The sequence below is a fragment of the Rhinolophus sinicus genome, linkage group LG02, assembly GCF_036562045.2.
Source record: "Rhinolophus sinicus isolate RSC01 linkage group LG02, ASM3656204v1, whole genome shotgun sequence".
Lineage (NCBI taxonomy): Eukaryota > Metazoa > Chordata > Mammalia > Chiroptera > Rhinolophidae > Rhinolophus > Rhinolophus sinicus.
Genome location: NC_133752.1, coordinates 990,925 through 1,008,981, shown reverse-complemented (window position 1 = coordinate 1,008,981; position 18,057 = coordinate 990,925). Strand labels below are relative to the sequence as shown.

At 54.5% G+C, this 18,057-nt stretch overlaps 1 protein-coding gene across 2 annotated transcripts in view; it reads right to left on the bottom strand.

Annotated features, from left to right (window-relative positions):
• Nucleotides 1-3,887: 3,887 nt before the first annotated feature.
• Nucleotides 3,888-18,057, bottom strand: part of NICOL1 (NELL2 interacting cell ontogeny regulator 1) — a 34,951-nt gene continuing 20,781 nt past the window's right edge. Inside the window, exons 1-4 of one of the 2 annotated variants that reach the window (XM_019712497.2) lie at nt 5,764-5,896; nt 5,365-5,516; nt 5,049-5,137; nt 3,888-4,001 (exon numbers count right to left, since the gene is read on the bottom strand). In XM_019712497.2, coding sequence (XP_019568056.2) covers nt 3,936-4,001; nt 5,049-5,137; nt 5,365-5,516; nt 5,764-5,885 — 429 coding nt within the window. In that variant the 5' untranslated portion in view covers nt 5,886-5,896 and the 3' untranslated portion in view covers nt 3,888-3,935. Of the gene's footprint in view, nt 4,002-5,048; nt 5,138-5,364; nt 5,518-5,763; nt 5,897-18,057 lie in introns of those variants that run through there. The other variant, XM_074320273.1, reaches the window with a different exon arrangement.

Here is an 18,057-nt window from a genome sequence, read left to right as displayed (position 1 = left end):
CCAGGAGCCCTGGTGACCTGGCCAGTCCAGTGCTCCAGCCCCCTGGTCCAGAGGGGCCTGTTGGATGCTAGGACAAGACAGGGAGGGGCAGCCAGACTCAGCTTGGCAGGGACGGGCTGGACTCCAGGGACAGCCACCGGGAAGGTCTTGGAGACATCAGAATCTGCGCTTTCACGCACTTAGAGTCAGGGTGGCCTGGCTGTGGAAGACGGCGCAGGCAGCAGAGTGACCCCAGGCTGCCCCTCTGAGCCTCAGTTTCCTCTCCTGAGAGGCGAGGGCTCCACACCTGCCCCAGGGAGGCTACACCCTCAGGCCACATGAGGAGCCCATTTTACAGACAAAACATCCAAGACTGGACAGTTGTGGACCGTCTGTTCTCCCAGCACCCTCCTTCCAAACCCTGCCTGGTGGTGAAATCCCGCCTACTCCTCTGCTTCTGCTGCCCCGGAGTCCCCTTCCTACCCAATCTCCCAGGACTGCCCCACCATGTCAATTTCCACCACCTCGGGCACCACCACCAGAGCTCCGCTGGGTCTCCGATGAGGGGTTATGTGTGCAGCGAGACCCCTGCCCAGATTCCAGAGGCAGACCCGGGGCAGACCCACAGGATCGCGGACATGGTGGGGTGCCGCCTGTCCTGGCCGCAGGAAATTCTGGAGTGAGAGAAGCTTCGCCAAGGGTCACAGGGTAGTCCCTGGAAAATGATACTGGGCAGGATGACAAAGGCGTGTGGGAAGTGAACCAAAAGGCCAGGTGATGGGAAGAAAGAAGAAAAACAGGACCAGATGAGGAGACACTCGATGCAACGAACAAGGTGTCCACAGAGAAAGGGGGGAGCATCAGCAAGGTGATGAAGGAGAAGCAGGATTTCCCCAAGCGAAAGGACCCAGACTCTTGATCAAAACCTGTCCAGCACCTCCAGATTGAGGGCTTCCCGAGGGCGGGAGGGACCAAGCTCCTGACAGCCCCCAGCGGTGGGCAGCTGGAGGCCCGTAGGCTGAAGCTGCTCATCACCTCCTCGTGACATGTCAACACTGCAGTGTCCCTTAGGGACAAAGAAAAATAAGGGAGAAGGAGCTGAAGCGGGAGGCAGGTCATGGAGGAGGAGACGGTGCATGTAAAGGCCCTGAGGTAGGAGGGCTATGAACTGAACGTGTCAGCAGGAGGGACCTTCCGACAGGCCAGCTCAGGAAGTCACCTTACCACGCTGCATTCTGGGAGGCTACTTGAGGACATGCAACAGGGAGGTGACATGCAGTCTGGGAAACAGTGGCTCCAAAGTGGAAGAGTGAATGGTGGGTGGTGGGCAGTGGCAATGCCTAGCTGGCTGGAAGCAGGGGGCAAGGGCCCAGCAGGGGATGTGGGGGGATAGCTTGACTGATGGAGAATGTGAGGGTGTGATAAAGGCAGACAGTGACAATAAGGCAATGACACGTAAAGTCCAGGGCAACAAAAGCGTCCTTCAGGTAGTGCATTCCCAGGTCTCTGCTTAATCAAGCGCGAATTGCGTTTACACCCAGTCAGGACAGATCCCAGCTCTAGGGCAGACCCTGGGTGCCACTGGCCTTGGCCACATGCAAGGCTAAACTCCTTGCAAGAGTTACCTGTGCTGGCTCTCCACTTCTGCTCTTCCAATGAAACCCCCATTTGGGCCTTTGGGTCTTGCTTGACCTCAGCAGCAAGTGACATGCTTCCCTTCCTCCCCAAACCCTCACGGCTGCCCATATCCTCTGGGGGTCCCTCACCTCTCCTGTCCACTCAGGCCACAGAGATCTTGGCCAGCACTTGTGTCCCAACCTTCTCTCTCCAGCCCCTTCTCCAGGAGTATCTGTCCCGTCACCACCTGGGCCTCTGCCCAGCCTACCCTGCTCCGACCTGTCCTTCCCCTTCTCCCAAACACCATCCCTCCGCCCCTCCTCCCTCTCTCTCAAAACCCACCTGAAAATAGCAAATCTCACTGGCTCTACATTCCAATTCAACTGCTTGTCCCGCTCCCAAGGCTGCTACCCCCCAGCCTCAGCCTCACCTCCTCATGGGCCGATTCTGTCCTTGTCACCCCAGAATCCATTCTCAACCAGCCACCAGTGTCCTGTTCAGATGTCACACCGAGTCCCTGCTTGCTCAAGCCCCCAGTCTCCCAAGGGGGCTGACCCCACTCCTTCCTGACCCTCTCCCGCCCCTGCAGCTGCAGGCCACTTGCTGGACCCACCATGCACAGCAGCCTCCAGGCCCCGCCTGCTGCCCCTGACACCCACACCCTGGTGCTGGCTCCAGCCGCTACTTCCTTCCAAGGGCACTTCCCAAGCACTCTCAGCTGTCCCCATCGTTTTTTGTAATAGAAACCCCAATTTGTGCCAGGGCTCGTGGCTGCCCCAAAATACAGGACGCCCAGCTAAATCTGAATTTTAAACAGCAACAAATAATTTTTAGTATAACTGTGTCCTGAATATTGCATGGAATGTACTTACTCTAAAAAGCGCTTATCTAAAACCACTTTTGTCTCCTCCTGAAAAGTATTCAGTATAAATACTGAATACTGTATCTGTTTGCTCAGTCTGGCAGCCCAAGCCCAGAACACAGGCTGCATCCCGGGACCCCTTGTACCCAGGAATGGCCACTGACTGGGGTCAGCCAGTCAGACGCAAGCACCAGCCTGCTGCCCGTTGTGGGTCTCCTGCCCAGGCCTGAGGGCCGGCCTAGGCCTGCCGTCGCTTCGGCACCTCTCCCGTCACTCTAGCCTGCTGTGGACTCCACAGGTGTCATGGCCGCCAGGAATGTAACTTGGCCTCCCACCTGAGCTAACGTGGGACTCTGGTTTCTTCACTGTGGTCCCAACACCTGCATGCCTGGGCTTCCAGGCACAAAAGCACTGAGGACAGAACAGGTCACATCACATGTTGGGAGGCCAGTGGGGGTGGGGGAAGGGCAGGGCAGGTCCTGCTGGGGCCCAGAGGGGATAATTAATAAGCCCCAGGTTGGGTGGGGACTTGTGAGCTAAAGCTGGGCTGTCCTCAGGCAGTAGACCAGGACCGTCCTGTAATACTTGCTCAGGCAGCAGCACAGGGTGCCCTGTTGCGCTGAGGCGGCCACAACCGGGCAACTCAAGCCCCCGAGAGGCAGAGTAAACCACAGTAGTCACTTCCGAAAACCGTGGCCCCACTGTGCTCCTGGATGTCTCACAGCACTGCTTTCATAATAAACACTTCAGAATGAATAGAGAGAGAAGGTCCTTTGCTTCTCCTTGAGGCCTCCTGCCTGGAGCTGGGGCACAGAGTGTGTGTTTATCTGGGCCTGCTGCCACGGGTGTGACACCTGTATTCACGCCCACATCCCCATCCAGGAGTCCCTTCTGTCCAGGGGCTGGGCTGGGAGCTGCTGCAGAAGGGACCCAGAAGGCAGGGTGGAGGCTGTGGGGAAGGCCCCAGCCCTCCCGTCGGGGAGGGGCCCTCTCTGTTGCCCAGTCATCCTCCCTATCCTGGCAGCCTGGGGCTTCTCCGCCTCAGCAGGTTCCGCAACGTGGGGCCCACGGGCTGGGCCTCCAGGGAGCCCCGACAACCACCACCCACTGCACTGGAGAGCAGCTCCGTGCTGGGGCGGCCAGTCCAGGAACCGAGCCAGCTTTTACGCTCCCCGTTCCTCAAATGAGGGCAGGCAGGCAAGGAAACAGGTGCCTGGAAGGACTACCATAGCCACGCAGTGCCTGTGGGTACAGGTCCACGTGCAGGGCTGGATGTGCCTGTCTGCTCAGCACTGCCACTGGTACGGGATAGGTGCCAAGAGGGCCTGGAACAGCTGGGGAAATCAAGGCCCAGAGATGGGCCCAACCAGAAACCGGAGACGACACAGCGGGACTCTGGTAGCTGGACCAGGAAGACAGGACACAGGAGTGCTGGGCTGGGTGTTTATTGAGGAGCAAACAGTGCTGATGAGGGTCCTCAGCGCCCAGCAGGCCAGCAGGCACACAGGGCCCGGCGCTCGGCCTGCAGCAGGAGGGTCTCGGTCTGCAAAGCAACAAGGGGCCATGAGCGTGACACAGCCAGCCCCGCCCACCAGCTCCATCCCCTGGCTTCCCACCAAAACCCACTGGCAGCCCAGCGCCGACCTGCTCCTGACTCTCAGAGCCCCACCTGACTGCCACCCCCCCCACTTACTGCAGGGACCACCTGCTGCCCTCGTGGCCTGCTCCCCTCTGCCCCTCCCACCCCCTCCTCTCCACTAGACCCTCCGCAGGTCCTATGTGTGCACCCGTCCTGGCAGGGCCCTGTGTGCTCATCCCTCACCGGTTACTGTCCCGCTTCTCCAACTCTTTTGCTCCCTCAGGAATCCCCAACCCCTAACACCCCACCCATCCTGGAGAGTGGGGGGCACTGCTTCTCTCGGGAGTCCAGCTCTTCTCAGAGCGACTCGGTCCCTCAGATCCTGGGGTGCTACAGGCCTGTCTCGGCCCTTCAAAATTGGCCAGAAAAGGCGACCAGGGTGAGGCCTCCCATTCTACTTATAGCAATCACCTCCTTTTTCAGAAAGAGTACCCGTCTCTGTTATAAATGTAAACTCCTTGGCTGGAGCACAGAAGAGAGCGTGGGGACCGGGCAGCGCACTATTCATTCCAGACTTGGGGGTTCCCCACGAACCCCTTACCCTGAGGCACCCTGTGCACACACCCATCCCTCCATAGGTGAGGCTGGGGAGTGGGGAACCTCCCAGATCGCCCTGCCCAAAGTGACCTGCCATGCCCAACACCCCCGTCCCCCTGCCTCAGTTTCCTTTTTGCCCACTGGGCTTCATCACCCGACTACATGGATTGGGGCTGGCGATTCTTCCTCAGAGTCTGGCTGTGGGAGGGTCACAGGGAAAGGTGCCCAGTGAGGCCTTGGGGAGTAAGGGGGTCTGGAAACTGTGCAGGGCATTTGACCGGGGTGCTCACAGGTGACACTTGCACCCACAATGTCACACGGATAACTAGAGCCAGATGAGGGCGCTGCACCACAGGTCGGGGTGAGGAGCCTGGGGACGCAGCCCTGAGGTCCTGGTGGGTCCCGCCCTCTTACCCGCGCGTCCAGGCTGTAGGCCGTCTTCCGCAGGTCCTGCAGGGCGCGCTGCATGAACTCGAACGCGTGGCAGTCCACGCACGGGCGGCCTGCGGGGGCGCGGGTCAGCGCGGGGGCCAGGTGGGCGCCCCAGCCCGGGTCCCACCAAAGCAGCCGGCCACCGCCCGCCCCCCATCTCCCACCTCCCACCTCAGGGGCGGAGGGGGAGCCAGGCTGCGGGCGGGGCTCGAGGACCGCCCGGGAACAAAGGTGAGGCGGGGCTTCTCGCACGCCCGAATGCGGTCGGGGCCGAGGGACCCCGGCGCGCGGCACTTACTCTGCGCGGGGACCGCACTCCCGGCGGCGGGCTCGGCGCGGGCTTGGGAGCCCAGCAGCGCCACGGTCAGCAGAAGCAGCAACAGCCGCGACGGTCTCGGGGGTCTGAGCTGCGGCGGGGGGGCCATGGCCGAGCGGAGGGAGCCGGCCGCCCTGCAGCGAGAGAAAGGGATCAGCGGCGCCCGCCCCTCCACCCTCCTCTGCGACAACCCCCCACCCCGCCCGTATCCCCGCGACCCGTCACTCCGCCCCCCCACCCCTCGAACACCTACCCCGCCCCCTGGGCCCAGCGCAGTCCCCACCCTGCCACCATCCTGCGAACACCCACTCCGACCCCCATCGCCCGAACATCCCATCCCGCACACCCGTCCCAGCGACACCCCCCACAACCCGTCCTTACCGCGATTCAGGGACCCCACGACAGCTACGCGGGCGACTCGGGAAGACGTGCTGCGTCCGGCACGCACCGCGCATGCGCCCCGCCCTGCCCCCCCCCCCGCTCCCTGCCGACGTCGTCGTCATGGAAACCCCCCCAAGACGGCGAGAACCACTAGTTTAAAGGGACCGAGGTGGCTGCAGGACTCCGCGTGCCCAACCCTGGCGGGAGGCTGTGCCTGAAGCATGGTCTGGACCACAGGATGGAGTCAGGAGGGCTGCCTGGAGGAGGCGTCGTCTGGCGGAACCTTCAGAGCCATCGCCGGCGGGAGCAAAGCTGAGGAAGCGGGAGATCTGCGCCTGGAGCTTGGGGTGTCCCTGGGGCCGATCCTGAGGGAGGGGCTATTACACGCGAGGGACTTGGAGGACAGTGCATGAAAGGCGCACCTGTGCTCCCCTCGGTCCGGTGTGGTCCCAGGAGATCCGGTCTCGGAGCGACTCAGGCCCTTGGGCTTCTCCAGCCCTCACTCCGGCCCGGCCTTTCTCCCAACACCTCCTCTCCACCTCTCGGAGCCGGACACCTATTGACCACTCTCCTTCTGCCCCCTCCCCCAGCCTAGAGATTCCATCGCCTCCCTCCAACTGTGTGACTTTGGAGTGGTCGCTAGACCTCTCCGTACCCTTTTCTCTCCTGTGAAGGCACAGAGTTGTTTTGTGTCACCCATGCGCGCCCGATGCGCGCGGATTTCAGGTTCCCGCCGGGCTCACGCGTGCGGGGAGATCGGCCCCTCTGAGAAACAGGAGCCACTTGGCATCCACTGGTTTCTACAAGGCCCAGCACGAGCGCAGAGACCGCGCAATCCCGGGGAAAGGGGCCCCAGGACTACGTCCCGCCCCCTACCGCCACCCCCGAGCTTCGGTCGGTAGTTGCTCAGGCACGGGATAGGGACGTCCGCTGCCCGACCGGACGCGGGCCGTGCTCATGCCCGCCACTCTGTTCATGCCGCTGGGGCGGACGCGGGGCCGAACGCCCCTTTTCGGGCTCTCGGGGACAGGGTCGCGCTGCAGCCGCGGCCTGGCGGGGGTCGTCCAGAACCGCTGCCAGTCCTCGAGCCGGGGGCTGGGGCACCGCGCGCCGCGTTGCGGGACGTGCGCATTTCCGTGCGCATTTCCGTGCGCGTCTTGGTCCGGGGCCCCACGCCGGGGCGCAGGCAAGGAAGGTCCTGGCACCGCGCGGCAGATGGGACGTGCGCTCCGAGGACGCAGCGCTGCACTGGCTTTTTTCTACCTGTCGGTCCCACGCTCCTCCAGCTTGTGGCCTGCTCCTGTCGCCCTCTCCTCGCATACGCACGCGGCTGCGCCCAAGTGCGCAAGGGGAACCAGTCTACCCCAGAAGCGAGGCTCGGGCTAAACCTCGGGCGGCGGTGCAATGGAACCATGCTTTTCTCGGCATCTCAGAGAGCTAGTCCAAGGCGTCCTGTTTACAGAGGGGTCGCCGGTCCGCTGTCCCAATGTCCGGATACCCGATCCATCATCGCGCACCTTCCCCCGCACCCCAGGATCCTCTCCTTCCGGCTCGTTTCATCCCACAACCCAGCCTGACGATCCCTGCCCTACGCAAGCCCTCGACCTCCTTGCGGCATCCTCCCTGCGACCGTGCGCCCCTACCGAGGGGACAGCGCCATTGGTCGGGGGCCCTGGGGCTGCTGGGTCCTGAGTGCCGGCGGTAGTGCTCCCCCCACACACACCCTGCAGGGTGTCCCCTCGCCCCAGCCTGCCTCTCCCCACCCCAGGCACTCGAGTTTCCTTGTCCATCGAGGCTTCTCTTCCCAAACAGGCTGTGATTTCTTTCACATCCAAACAAAACAAACCTCGTGAGCCCGTCGCACCCCTCCTCCCAGTACCTCTCCTCGCTGTCCAGCTTCTCCTCTCTGTCTTGAGCCCACTCCTGTCCGGCCCTGACCCACCTGGAGTCCAGGGACCAATCCTCGGTCCTCCCCACGTGGCCGTGGGCGGCCCCTCCCCCTAAACCTTAGCCACCTGCTGTGTGCTGCTGGCAGTCCTTTGCCCCCCACCTGTCCGTGTCCCCTCCCCATGACCGTGTCCTTGGGCCTCTTCTCCACTACACCCGACCCTTTATGACCTTATCCAGTCGCCGGTGTGGAAACCAGCCATGCAGCTCTAGGTACCCATCCAAGTCCAGATACCCCTGGCCATCCATCTGCACTTGGAGAATAGATTTCTCAGTGTCAGCGAAACCAAAACTGGTCTGATTTAACCCTCCACGTGCCATCCTCCCCCCAAGATGAAACTCAGCAGCTCTATCCATAGCGGTCCCACGTCAGCTGAGGGCAGTGTGGTTCCTGCAGATGCTCAGAAGGAACCTACAGAACTGTGGGGACACAGCCAGGAGAGCAGTTTCCAGGCTGTCGGCCTTACATGGAAAGGTGCCAGCTCGGGTAGTAGATGGCTGTCAGCTGTGACTAGTTGGCCATCAGCTGTGGCTAGTTGGCCATCATCTGTAACCAGTGAGCCATTGGCCACTAATACAACTGCCGTGGCTATGCTAGCAGCGGATGGTGGCTGAGCTAGCAAGCGCGGATTGTGGATTGCGGATTGCAGAGAGGCGGGTTGCAGCTAGCAAGTGAGGTTGGAGGGCAGAGAAGCTGACGGCAGGATCCTATCTCCAACCCAACCCAGGCGTCAGTGAGACTATAGTGGTATGAACTCCCTATCTATGGCACCGTGGGTGTTCCTTTTTGGCCTCACCATGTCCTGTGTTCTTATGTGGGGAGCAGGACCAGAGACCCCGCGTGATACCCTGCCTGACAAGAACCCACAACAGACAGTCCTAGAAATCTTGTCGCTCCACCCCCAGAGCCAGCAGAGTCCTGTCCTCCCCATACCCGCTGACCCTGGGCCACTCTGCCCCTCAGCGGGACTCTTTAGTCACCTCTGTCATCCTGTTGCTGCCCCTGCGGTCCAGCCTCTGTAAGAACCAGAAGGACCTTTTCTTACAGCTTCTTTTAAAATTGTGGTACATACATATACCATAAAATATACCATTTTAACCATTTTTAAATGCCCAGCTCAGTGGCATTAAGTATTCACACTGTAGTGAACATCCCCTCCGTCATCCGGAACTCTTCCATCTTCCTAGACTGACGGTGTCCCCAGCCCCACACACCCACCGTCTACTTCCTGTCTCTATGGAGCTGACTACCCTAAGTAACGCAGGGACGTGGGATCTCACAATGTGTGTCTTGTGTGACAGGCTTCTTTCCCTGAGCACTGTACTCCAGGTCCATCCATGCTGTAGCAGGTGTCAGGATTTCCTTCCTTTTGAAGGCTGAGTCACACCCACTGTGTGTGCTTAACCTTCATCCGTGGGGAGACACTGGGGCTGCTTCCACGGTTCAGCTATTGGAACGATGCGGCTGTGATAGAGTGACCTTTTAAATCACTGTCAGACACTGTCTCGTCCCTGCTCACAGCCCTCCACAGATCCCATCTCACCCCAGTGACAATCTAAGTCCTGACGAGGCTGGGAGGCCTTCTATCTGGCAGCCTCCCATCCCACCCCTTCCCTGCCCAAGCCACGCCTGTCCCATGCCTTCTTGCCAGGCTGGGGACAGGCTGCTCCTGCTCCAGAGCCTTCCCTGAGCTGGGCCTCTAGTTCCCGCGGAGAACCTGGGGCTTCCCCTCCCTCCCTCCCTCCCTCCCTCTCTCCTTTCCTGCTCAGGGAAAGCTGAAAGTGCCCACCCACTCCATCTGCCTTGGTCCATGTGGGCCGCTTTAAAAAACCCACTGACGAGGCTTAAACAACAGACATTTCTTTTCTCACTGTTCTGGAGGCTGGGAGTCCGAGATCACAGTTCCAGCCAATTTGGTGTCTGGTCAGGACTCTCTTCCTGGTTTGCAGACAGGTGTCTTCTCACTGGTCCTCACGTGGCCTTTCATCATATATGTGTGTGTGTGTGTGTGTGTGTGTGTGTGCGTGTGTGTGTGTGTGTGTGTGTGTGTGTGTAGAGGAGTAGAGAAGGGGGAGGGGAGAGGAAAGGGCAGAAGAAAGGAAGACAGAACTCCCTGGTGTCTCTTAGAAGGACACTAACCCTGTGGGATTGGGGCCCCACCCCATGACCTCGTTTAACCTTAACTTCTTCCTTAGAAGCCCCATCTCCAATTATAGCCACACTGGGAGTTACAGCTTCAGCAAATGAGTTTGGGGGGACACGGACCTTCAACACAAATACCACCCCATCCTCTCCAGCTCCCCTTCCTCTGATCTACAGTTTTAATTTTCTTACACTTCTCATCCGCTGACTCACTCTACAGTTCACCCCACGTGTTGATTTTTCCTTGTCTCCAGGGTTCCTGGGGGGCATGTTTGCCCTTGGGGATATGTGGCAATGTCTGGAGACATTTTGTGGGCTCACGGCTGGCTGAAGGAAAGGTGCCACTGAATCGTCCGGGTAGAGGTCAAGGGTGCTGCGAGGCAGACTGTGGGTGCAGGCCACCCCCAGCAAGGGTGACCCGGCCCAAACTGTGGATGGTGCTGCTGCTGAAAAGCCTGGTCTCTATCCTGTTGCCAGGCCTGGAGGGCACGAGCCTGTCACTTTTGCTCCCTGATGTGTCTGCAGCACCTGGAAACTCACTGGCTCTTCAGAAAATGCTCAGGAAGTGTGAGGCCTGCTCACACAGGCAGAGAGGTGCCATCGCACAGCCCGGGCCTGGGTGGGATAAGATGGGACAAATGGCACAAGGGGAGGCCACTGCCGCCAAGGGGAGGTGGAGGCTGATGGTGGGAGAAACAGAGTGCTTTCTGGGTAACTGGATATGTGGGCTGGGCTGGCGCAGGGGTGGGGGGCAGGGACGGGGGCCTTCAGAGATGAGGGAGGGAAGGGGTGGGTGCAGGGAGAATGCAGGTGGGGTGGTGTTCAGGTCAGAAATTGTGCAGCGGCGATGTGGACTCTAGGCCTGGGCTCAGAGCCCGCGAGGGGCTGCCCATTGAAGTGTGCGAGTTGTCAGTGCAAATATGGCCTGTCAGTGATGCCACGAAGCTTGGGAATTGAGCCCCTCTGATGTCCTCCACCCCGACACCTGCAGCCCTAACCCCTCCTCACTCTCTTGGCCGCCACCACGCTGGGACTGAGGTGGGCCCAGGGGCGTCTGAATGCTGCTCTCAGGGACCGTGAAGGGGCTGGATCAGCTGCCTCACACCTGCCTTGGTATCTGCCAGGGACGGTGTTTGAGGGCCCTTCTCCTCCCAGAGCAGACGCATCCCCAGGCCCACCACCCCAACTCTCAGCAGTCAGGATGCCCTCACCTGCCCCCTGCACTAACCCTCCCCTCACCCCTGCATTCGCCTTCCCAGAAGGGGGCACTGAAATGGGGAGGTGGAGGCCAAGGGCATTGCCAGTGGACACAAGGTGTGGAGGCAAAGGTGGCATCAAGTTTGGCCTGGGGGGGACCGTGCGGCATGGGTCCAAGGGGCGGAATTTGGTATCTGTCATGTCAAGTTGATTCAGCTGAGCCTTTGACAGCTGAACAGGGCGGGGGAGTGAAGAAGTGGGAACCTCGGCTTTGTGGCCCCAAATGTGACTTGGTTCTGAGCCTGGTCAGACAGACACACCACGCGTGAAGCAGGGAGACCGGAAGTCAGCCCAGCCATTCAGTGCTGACAGAACCATTTCCCCCATTATGAGTTGTGTTTTCCTGCTTCTTTGCATTTAGGGTAATTTTTGTTGGATGCCAGATATTATCAATTTTACAATGTCCTGGAGATTTTCATTCCTGGATATATGTCTGAGCTTTGTTCTGGAATGCAGTCAAGCTACTTGGAAATAATCTGATCTTTTTGGGTCATCAAGTTTTGTTAGTGAGCTCAGAACAGTCTTTAGGTGACTGAACCCATTACTGAGGCAAGAGCTTTCTGAGGACTCAGTGCCCTGTGGCTGGTGGGGGCAACACCGATTTCTGGCCACATGTGCCGTGAGTGAGCGCTGTCCAGCCTTACCCTTCCAAGGGCTCTTTCCCGAGGTAGGCAGCCCCCCCAGCAGCCCAGCACCCCACAGACCATGCAGGGGGCACACCGCAGAACCCAGAGTTTCTGCTTTCCCTATGCAATGCTCTCCCCGGTACTCTGCCTTAAAAGTCCTAGTCAGCTGGGGCTCCCCAAAGTCTGCTCTCTGTCTCCTCAAGTCAGGATACTGGCCAGCTGTATCCTGCAGCCTGGAACATTCCTCCAGGGAGAGGCTGGGCTCAAGTAGAACTCACCTGGACGTTCTCCTTCTGCGATCACTGCCGAGCACTGCCTGTTATCTCCTGCCTGAAAAGCACTGTTTCATAATGAGTCCAGTTTTTTAATTGTAATTATTTATTTTTTGCTGGCTGCTTGTGGTTTATTTTCCACTTGGTGCATCGTGTCCAGTTTTTTGGATGTTTAAAGTGGTAGACCACATGACCATAAATGGAGGCTGGTGTTATTCATTTTTACACTGTAACAAGCTAAGTAGACCCATTGTGATTTCTAACGAAACTACTACCGTGTTTCCTTGAAAATAAGACCGGGTCTTATGTTAAGTTGTGCTCCAAAAGACACATAAGGGCCTTATGTTCAGGGGATGTCATCCTGAAAAACATGCTAGGGGCTCATTTTCCGGTTAGGTCTTATTTTCGGGAAAACACGGTATTAGGTTGGTGCAAAAGTAATTGCAGTTTAAAAGGTTAAAAATAACTGCAAAAACCGCGATTAATTTTGCACCGACCTGAAAAGAAAACCTCAGAGTAAATAACTTTTAATGTGTGTGTAATAAAATGAGTGATGAAGAATAATCAAAAGGGGCAGCCGGATGGCTCAGTTGGTTAGAGCGCAAGCTCTCAACAACAAAGTTGCTGGTTCGATTCCCACATGGGATGGTGGGCTGCAACCCCTGCAACTAAAGATTAAAAATGGCAACTGGACGTGGAGCTGAGCTGCGCCCTTCACAACTAGATTGAAGGACAACGACTTGGAGCTGATGAGCCCTGGAGAAACACAGTGTTCCCCAATATTCCCCAATTAAATTTTTAAAAAAAGAATAATCAAAAGAAGATACAAAAGGAGGGTACATGCCAATGATTTTTCTTCAATGAAAATGGACAAAATATTACAGTTAACAAAGATTGTCACCTTAAAAAAAAAAGCAAAACCAACACAACTATCTGCTGTTTACAAGACACAACTAATTTGTAAAGATATAGAAAGGATGAAAGTAAAAGACTAGATAAAAGTTAGACTATGTCAATACTCATAAAAACAAGACTGGCATCACTAGGTTAATTTCAGGTAAGATACATTTTAAGGCAAGAATAATAGAGAAACAGAAGAGCCCACTGTTATGGCTGGAGACTCAGGAGTCCTCTGTCAGAGTGGACAGGTCTAGCAGATGGAAAAATCAGTAAGGACGTGGTTGAACTCAACCATCAACCAACTGGATAGAGTGGACACCCAAGACCACTCCCTCCAGCAACAGCAGAACACGCATTCTTCTCAAGCTCACGTGGCACATTCACCACGACTGACCACACTCTCGGCCATAACACTCCTTAACACATTGAAAATGATAGAAACATACAGTGTCTGCTCTCAGACACATGGAATTAAACTAGAAATCAGTAACAGAAAGGTAGCTGAGAAATTCCAAAATATCTGGAGATTAAATAACACACTTCTAAATAACTCATGGGTCAAAGAAGAAATCGCAAGAGAAATTTTAAAATATTTTTAACAAAATGAAAATGAATCATTAAAATGTGTGGGATGCAGCAAAGTCAGTGCTTAGAGGGGATTTGTAGTATTTAATGCATATATTAAAAAAATAAAGACCTATAATCAATAACCTAAGCTTCTACTGTAGTGTATTGGAAAAACAAGAGCAAATTAAATCCAAAGTAAGCAGAAGAAATAAAAATTTAGAGCAGAAATTGATGACATTGAAAAGAGAAAATCAATAGAGAAAAAGCAATGAAATCAAAAGCTGGTTCTTTGAAAAGAGCAATAAAATCAAGAAGTCTCTAGCCAGGTAAACTAAGAAAAAAAATAAAGGACAATATATATAAATATCTAATCATTATTATTGTGTATGTTAACCTCAAACAAAAATTCAGCCAGATATTTCTCCAGCAGAATGGATTTATTTGGAAACAACAAAGAATTGTAATCTGGAACACGCAACTATGGTTGGTGGGCCACAAGAAATCACTGAAAATGAAGGAAACTTCTACAGCCGAGAAGAGGAAGTTGGGAGGGTTATTATAACACAACCGAGTGAGATGTGGGGAGTGAGAGCTCCACCTTCTGGTCTCCCTACTTCATTTCAGGTGAGGTTTCTACTAAGTTTTATGTACACCCGAAACTAATATATTGTTGTTTGTCGATTACATCTCAATTTTTAAAAAAGGAGAGGACCCGAATTACTAACATCAGAAATAAAATATGGGACATCACTACAGATCCCATGGACATTACAAAGGATAATAAAGGACACTGCGAACAACTCTGTGCCCAAAAATTTTTTTCTAGAAATTGACAAGTGATTCTACAATGTATATAGAAATGCGAAAGACCAAAAATAGCCAAATTAACTTTGCAAAAGAACAAAGTTGGAGAACTAACATAACCTGACTTCAAGACTTATTATAAAGCTACAGTAACCAAGACAGTGTGGTATTGGTGTACAGCTAGATAGTGTAAATAAATCAGGATAGAAAACAGTCCAGAAATAGACCCATACATACATGGACAACAGATTTTTAACAAAGGTTCAAAGGCAGTTCATTTGATAAAGAATATTCTTTTCAACAAATAGTGCTGGGACAATTAGATATCCATATCTAAAAACAAAAATTTTGACTTTCTAATTTCGCAATGTAATAGATGTAATGAGGCATCATGTTATTTTAATTTGGATTTTTCAGGTTTTAGTGATAAGCATCTCTTTGTTAACTCTCAAGGATCTGGTTTCCCTTCTATCAACTGCCTTTTCTTATCGTTTGCCCAGTTCTCTATTGGATTGCCTGTCTTTTTCTCACCAATTTACAGGCATTTCTTTTTACATTCTAAATGTTAATCCACTGGTGCTTTTTGATGGTTTTTGATATTGCAAATGCCTCCTCCTAGTGGTCTGTCTTCTCTTTGTTAACCCAGTGGTTAAGTAGAATTCTTCCTGATGACTCACAATTGATTTCAAGGACACGAAACTGAGGACAGATACACCAAGCACTGCATATTCCATAGAAAGCCACAAATGGGGTCACGTTATTTGGATTGTTTCAAATTTTTGGCTATTATGAATAAAGCTGCTATGAACATTTGCATCCAGTGAACAAAGATTTTCATCTCTGCCAAGCAATGGTTACAGTTCAAGCGTTGTTTGACATACGGTGTTATGTTCCAATCGGCTCTTCCCCGGTAAGTGCATTGTCACTAAATTTGATGTGTAATCACCTGCACAACTATTTCTCCACCTCAAAAAATTACAGTTATTTAACTTAAACTTCTTTTAGCTATAGCATCGCTAACTCCAGAACCTCACCTGTTAGTCAGTGCCATGAGGGACTTCTTTTGCTGAATCGGGTAATAGTTTTTGAATACTGGAAGAAATATTGCTTCAAGTGTGTGTGTGTGTGTGTGAGCTATTCACAATGTAATGACAACATGCTTTTACGTTTAATCTTCATTGTTAGCATTTTCTCCATCACTTTCTTAAGCCTAGACAATCAACCAGTCAGTCAAGCCCTGATTTGTAGCTCTTGCCCATTCCCAGGGTGTAAACACTCCCACCATGGCTGAGTCCAAGCTGCCAGTGTGACCTCAATGAACACGGAGCTGGGAGGAGTTGGGCAGCACTCCAGCTGGGCTACCGGAAGTCCTCACCTAACATCCTCAGTAGGTTCTTGGAAACTGCGACTTGAAGCGAAACGATGTATAAAGAAACCAGTTTTACCCTCGGCTAATTTGTATAAACCAGAGCTAAGTTCCTACGGCATATTTTTGGTCACAAACACATCACCAAACTTCCAAAGAAACACCCAAAACATTTCTAATATTAAACACTGAAGTAAATGTGAGCGCCACATACATTTAAGAACAATTAATAAAAACAAGTAAGGTTGTTATTTTCCAATCGCTTATTCCAGTTCAGGGTCACGGGTGGCCAGAGTCTGTCCCGGCAGCTCAGGGCACAAGGGGGGGTCCCGCCCCTGGACAGGAGGCCCTGCCATCACAGGGTGCACCCACACCCACTCGCTCACACTGGGACACCATTCACCTCACGAGTACATCTTTGGGACGCGGGAGGAAACCAGAGGACCAGAGAAGATGAGGGGAGAAGGTGCACACTCCACAGAGACAGTGGCCCAGGCTGGGAATCCATTTTTTTCTCATCAGCGTTATAACAAATGTACAGCATTTCCCCCATTCGGTTACACTGGACATAAATAACATCTAGACTATGGGCAAGAGTGAGATGAAGTAAAATGCCTTGTAAAAGGTAAAGAAATAAAATGAATACAATAAAGTTTAATTTTTTATAATGGCTGTTTTTAATGACAGGCTTATAAAATTCCCGAAAATTAACAATAGTTCTTGCAAGCCTGGGCAAGCTGGCTCTAGCACACGACTGGGAGGGGACGTGCAGCCCCCCTTGGCAGCCCTCTGTGACGTTACAGGGGTGCCATTTGGCCAATACCCCTACTCTGGGCCTGTACCTCCCAAGCCCTTACCCATAGTCCTTGGGGGGACTCGTACAAGCGTCCTCATCACAGATTGTCTGAAAGGTGGGCAAGTGGACGCGATGTGAGGGTTTAATCCTAGGGGAATGGAGACGAAAATGTGGTGGACATGAGACCCGGTACATCTCTGTCCACTGAAGACACAGACACACATAAGAACCCTTTACGTTTGTCAAAGACATGTTCCAAACACACTAGAGTCGGGGTGAGGTGTCTGAGGACAGAAGAGCTTTGGAACTGATGGTGGAAGGAAGAAAAATAGACTCAAATGAAATAAAACCAGAGGTGGGCCTCATCCCAACCAATGAGGACCCTGGTCCGAGGGGTCTAACTGCTGATCTCTCCACGGCCCAGGTACAGAAAGAAGGGCAAGGCAGTAGGCGCCCCCAACCCTGTTCCCCAAATGGTCTTGATGAAGTAGAAGGATAGAGCCTACGGGCAAGATGGGCAGGGGGAGGTCAGAGGGAACATGTGGGCACAAGCATTGTTTCGGAAGGTGAGGTCCAGGTTGTGACAGGGGAGGGGCGCAGGGAAGGCATGTGGTGGGGGGACCTCCTGAGCCTGAGGTGCTCCCTGTGCAGGCCACTCACTGCCCGCAGCCTCTCTCACCCTGAGCTGCGGTGTCACCTCCTCAGAGAGGTGGCCCTGGCTGTGCCATGGTAAACAAATCCCCACTCATCTGTTTGTGACCGCACTAGGGAGTCCCTCCAGTTTGCTGTCCTGGCCCACTAGAGGCCCATCAGCGACTCTGAGCCCAGTGACAGAGACCACTGGAGGCAGGTGAGGAAGCTGGCCAGGTGGGAAGGGGCTGGCCAGGGCAGGACAGGGCCCCCCTCCAGATGGAGGGGCACTCAGCTTTTGGCTAAACCCCTGATTTTGTGCCTTCACTGATTATGCACAAGGCTAACTCAAGGCTGCAGGTGGTAAGCACCCCCTTACCCCCAAGGCAGGGCTGATTCCCTTTCAAAAGGTACCTGACCACTGATCCCCCTTTGGGCATCTGGAAAGCGCAGGCCCAAACCTGGCAGGTGCAGATGTCAGGGACAGGCCCAAGTAGGCGACCTGCAACTGACCCTGAGGACATGGAGCAGCTGCAGGCATAGCCACTTGCCCTTTCTTGGGACAGCTGCCTGGCAAATGGCAATCACAGGGGTACTAGGGACCAGAGAGACTGGCCAGGCTTGAGAAAGCTTGCCCAAGTCCTCTTAGACATAATTTGTGTAAAACGGCACTCCCATCACTCCCTGTACACCTGCCCAGCTCTTCTGTCCACACCACCTTCACCTCTGTAGACGGCTCACTCCCCTGGGTCACGGGACCGACAAAGGCAAAGGTCTGGGTCTCACTATTGTACCCCCAGCACCCAGATGTGAACGTACAACAGGCTACGTGGCAGGCCTGACAAGCTCAGTGACCAAAAGTAACCACACACGGTCAGATCATAAATCCCTAACTGGGCAGGTCATGGTGGGTAGTCACGTGCCAGGACGACAGCTTCCTTAGCAAAGGTTGGTCTTTACCTTGGTATCATCTAGGATAACGTACC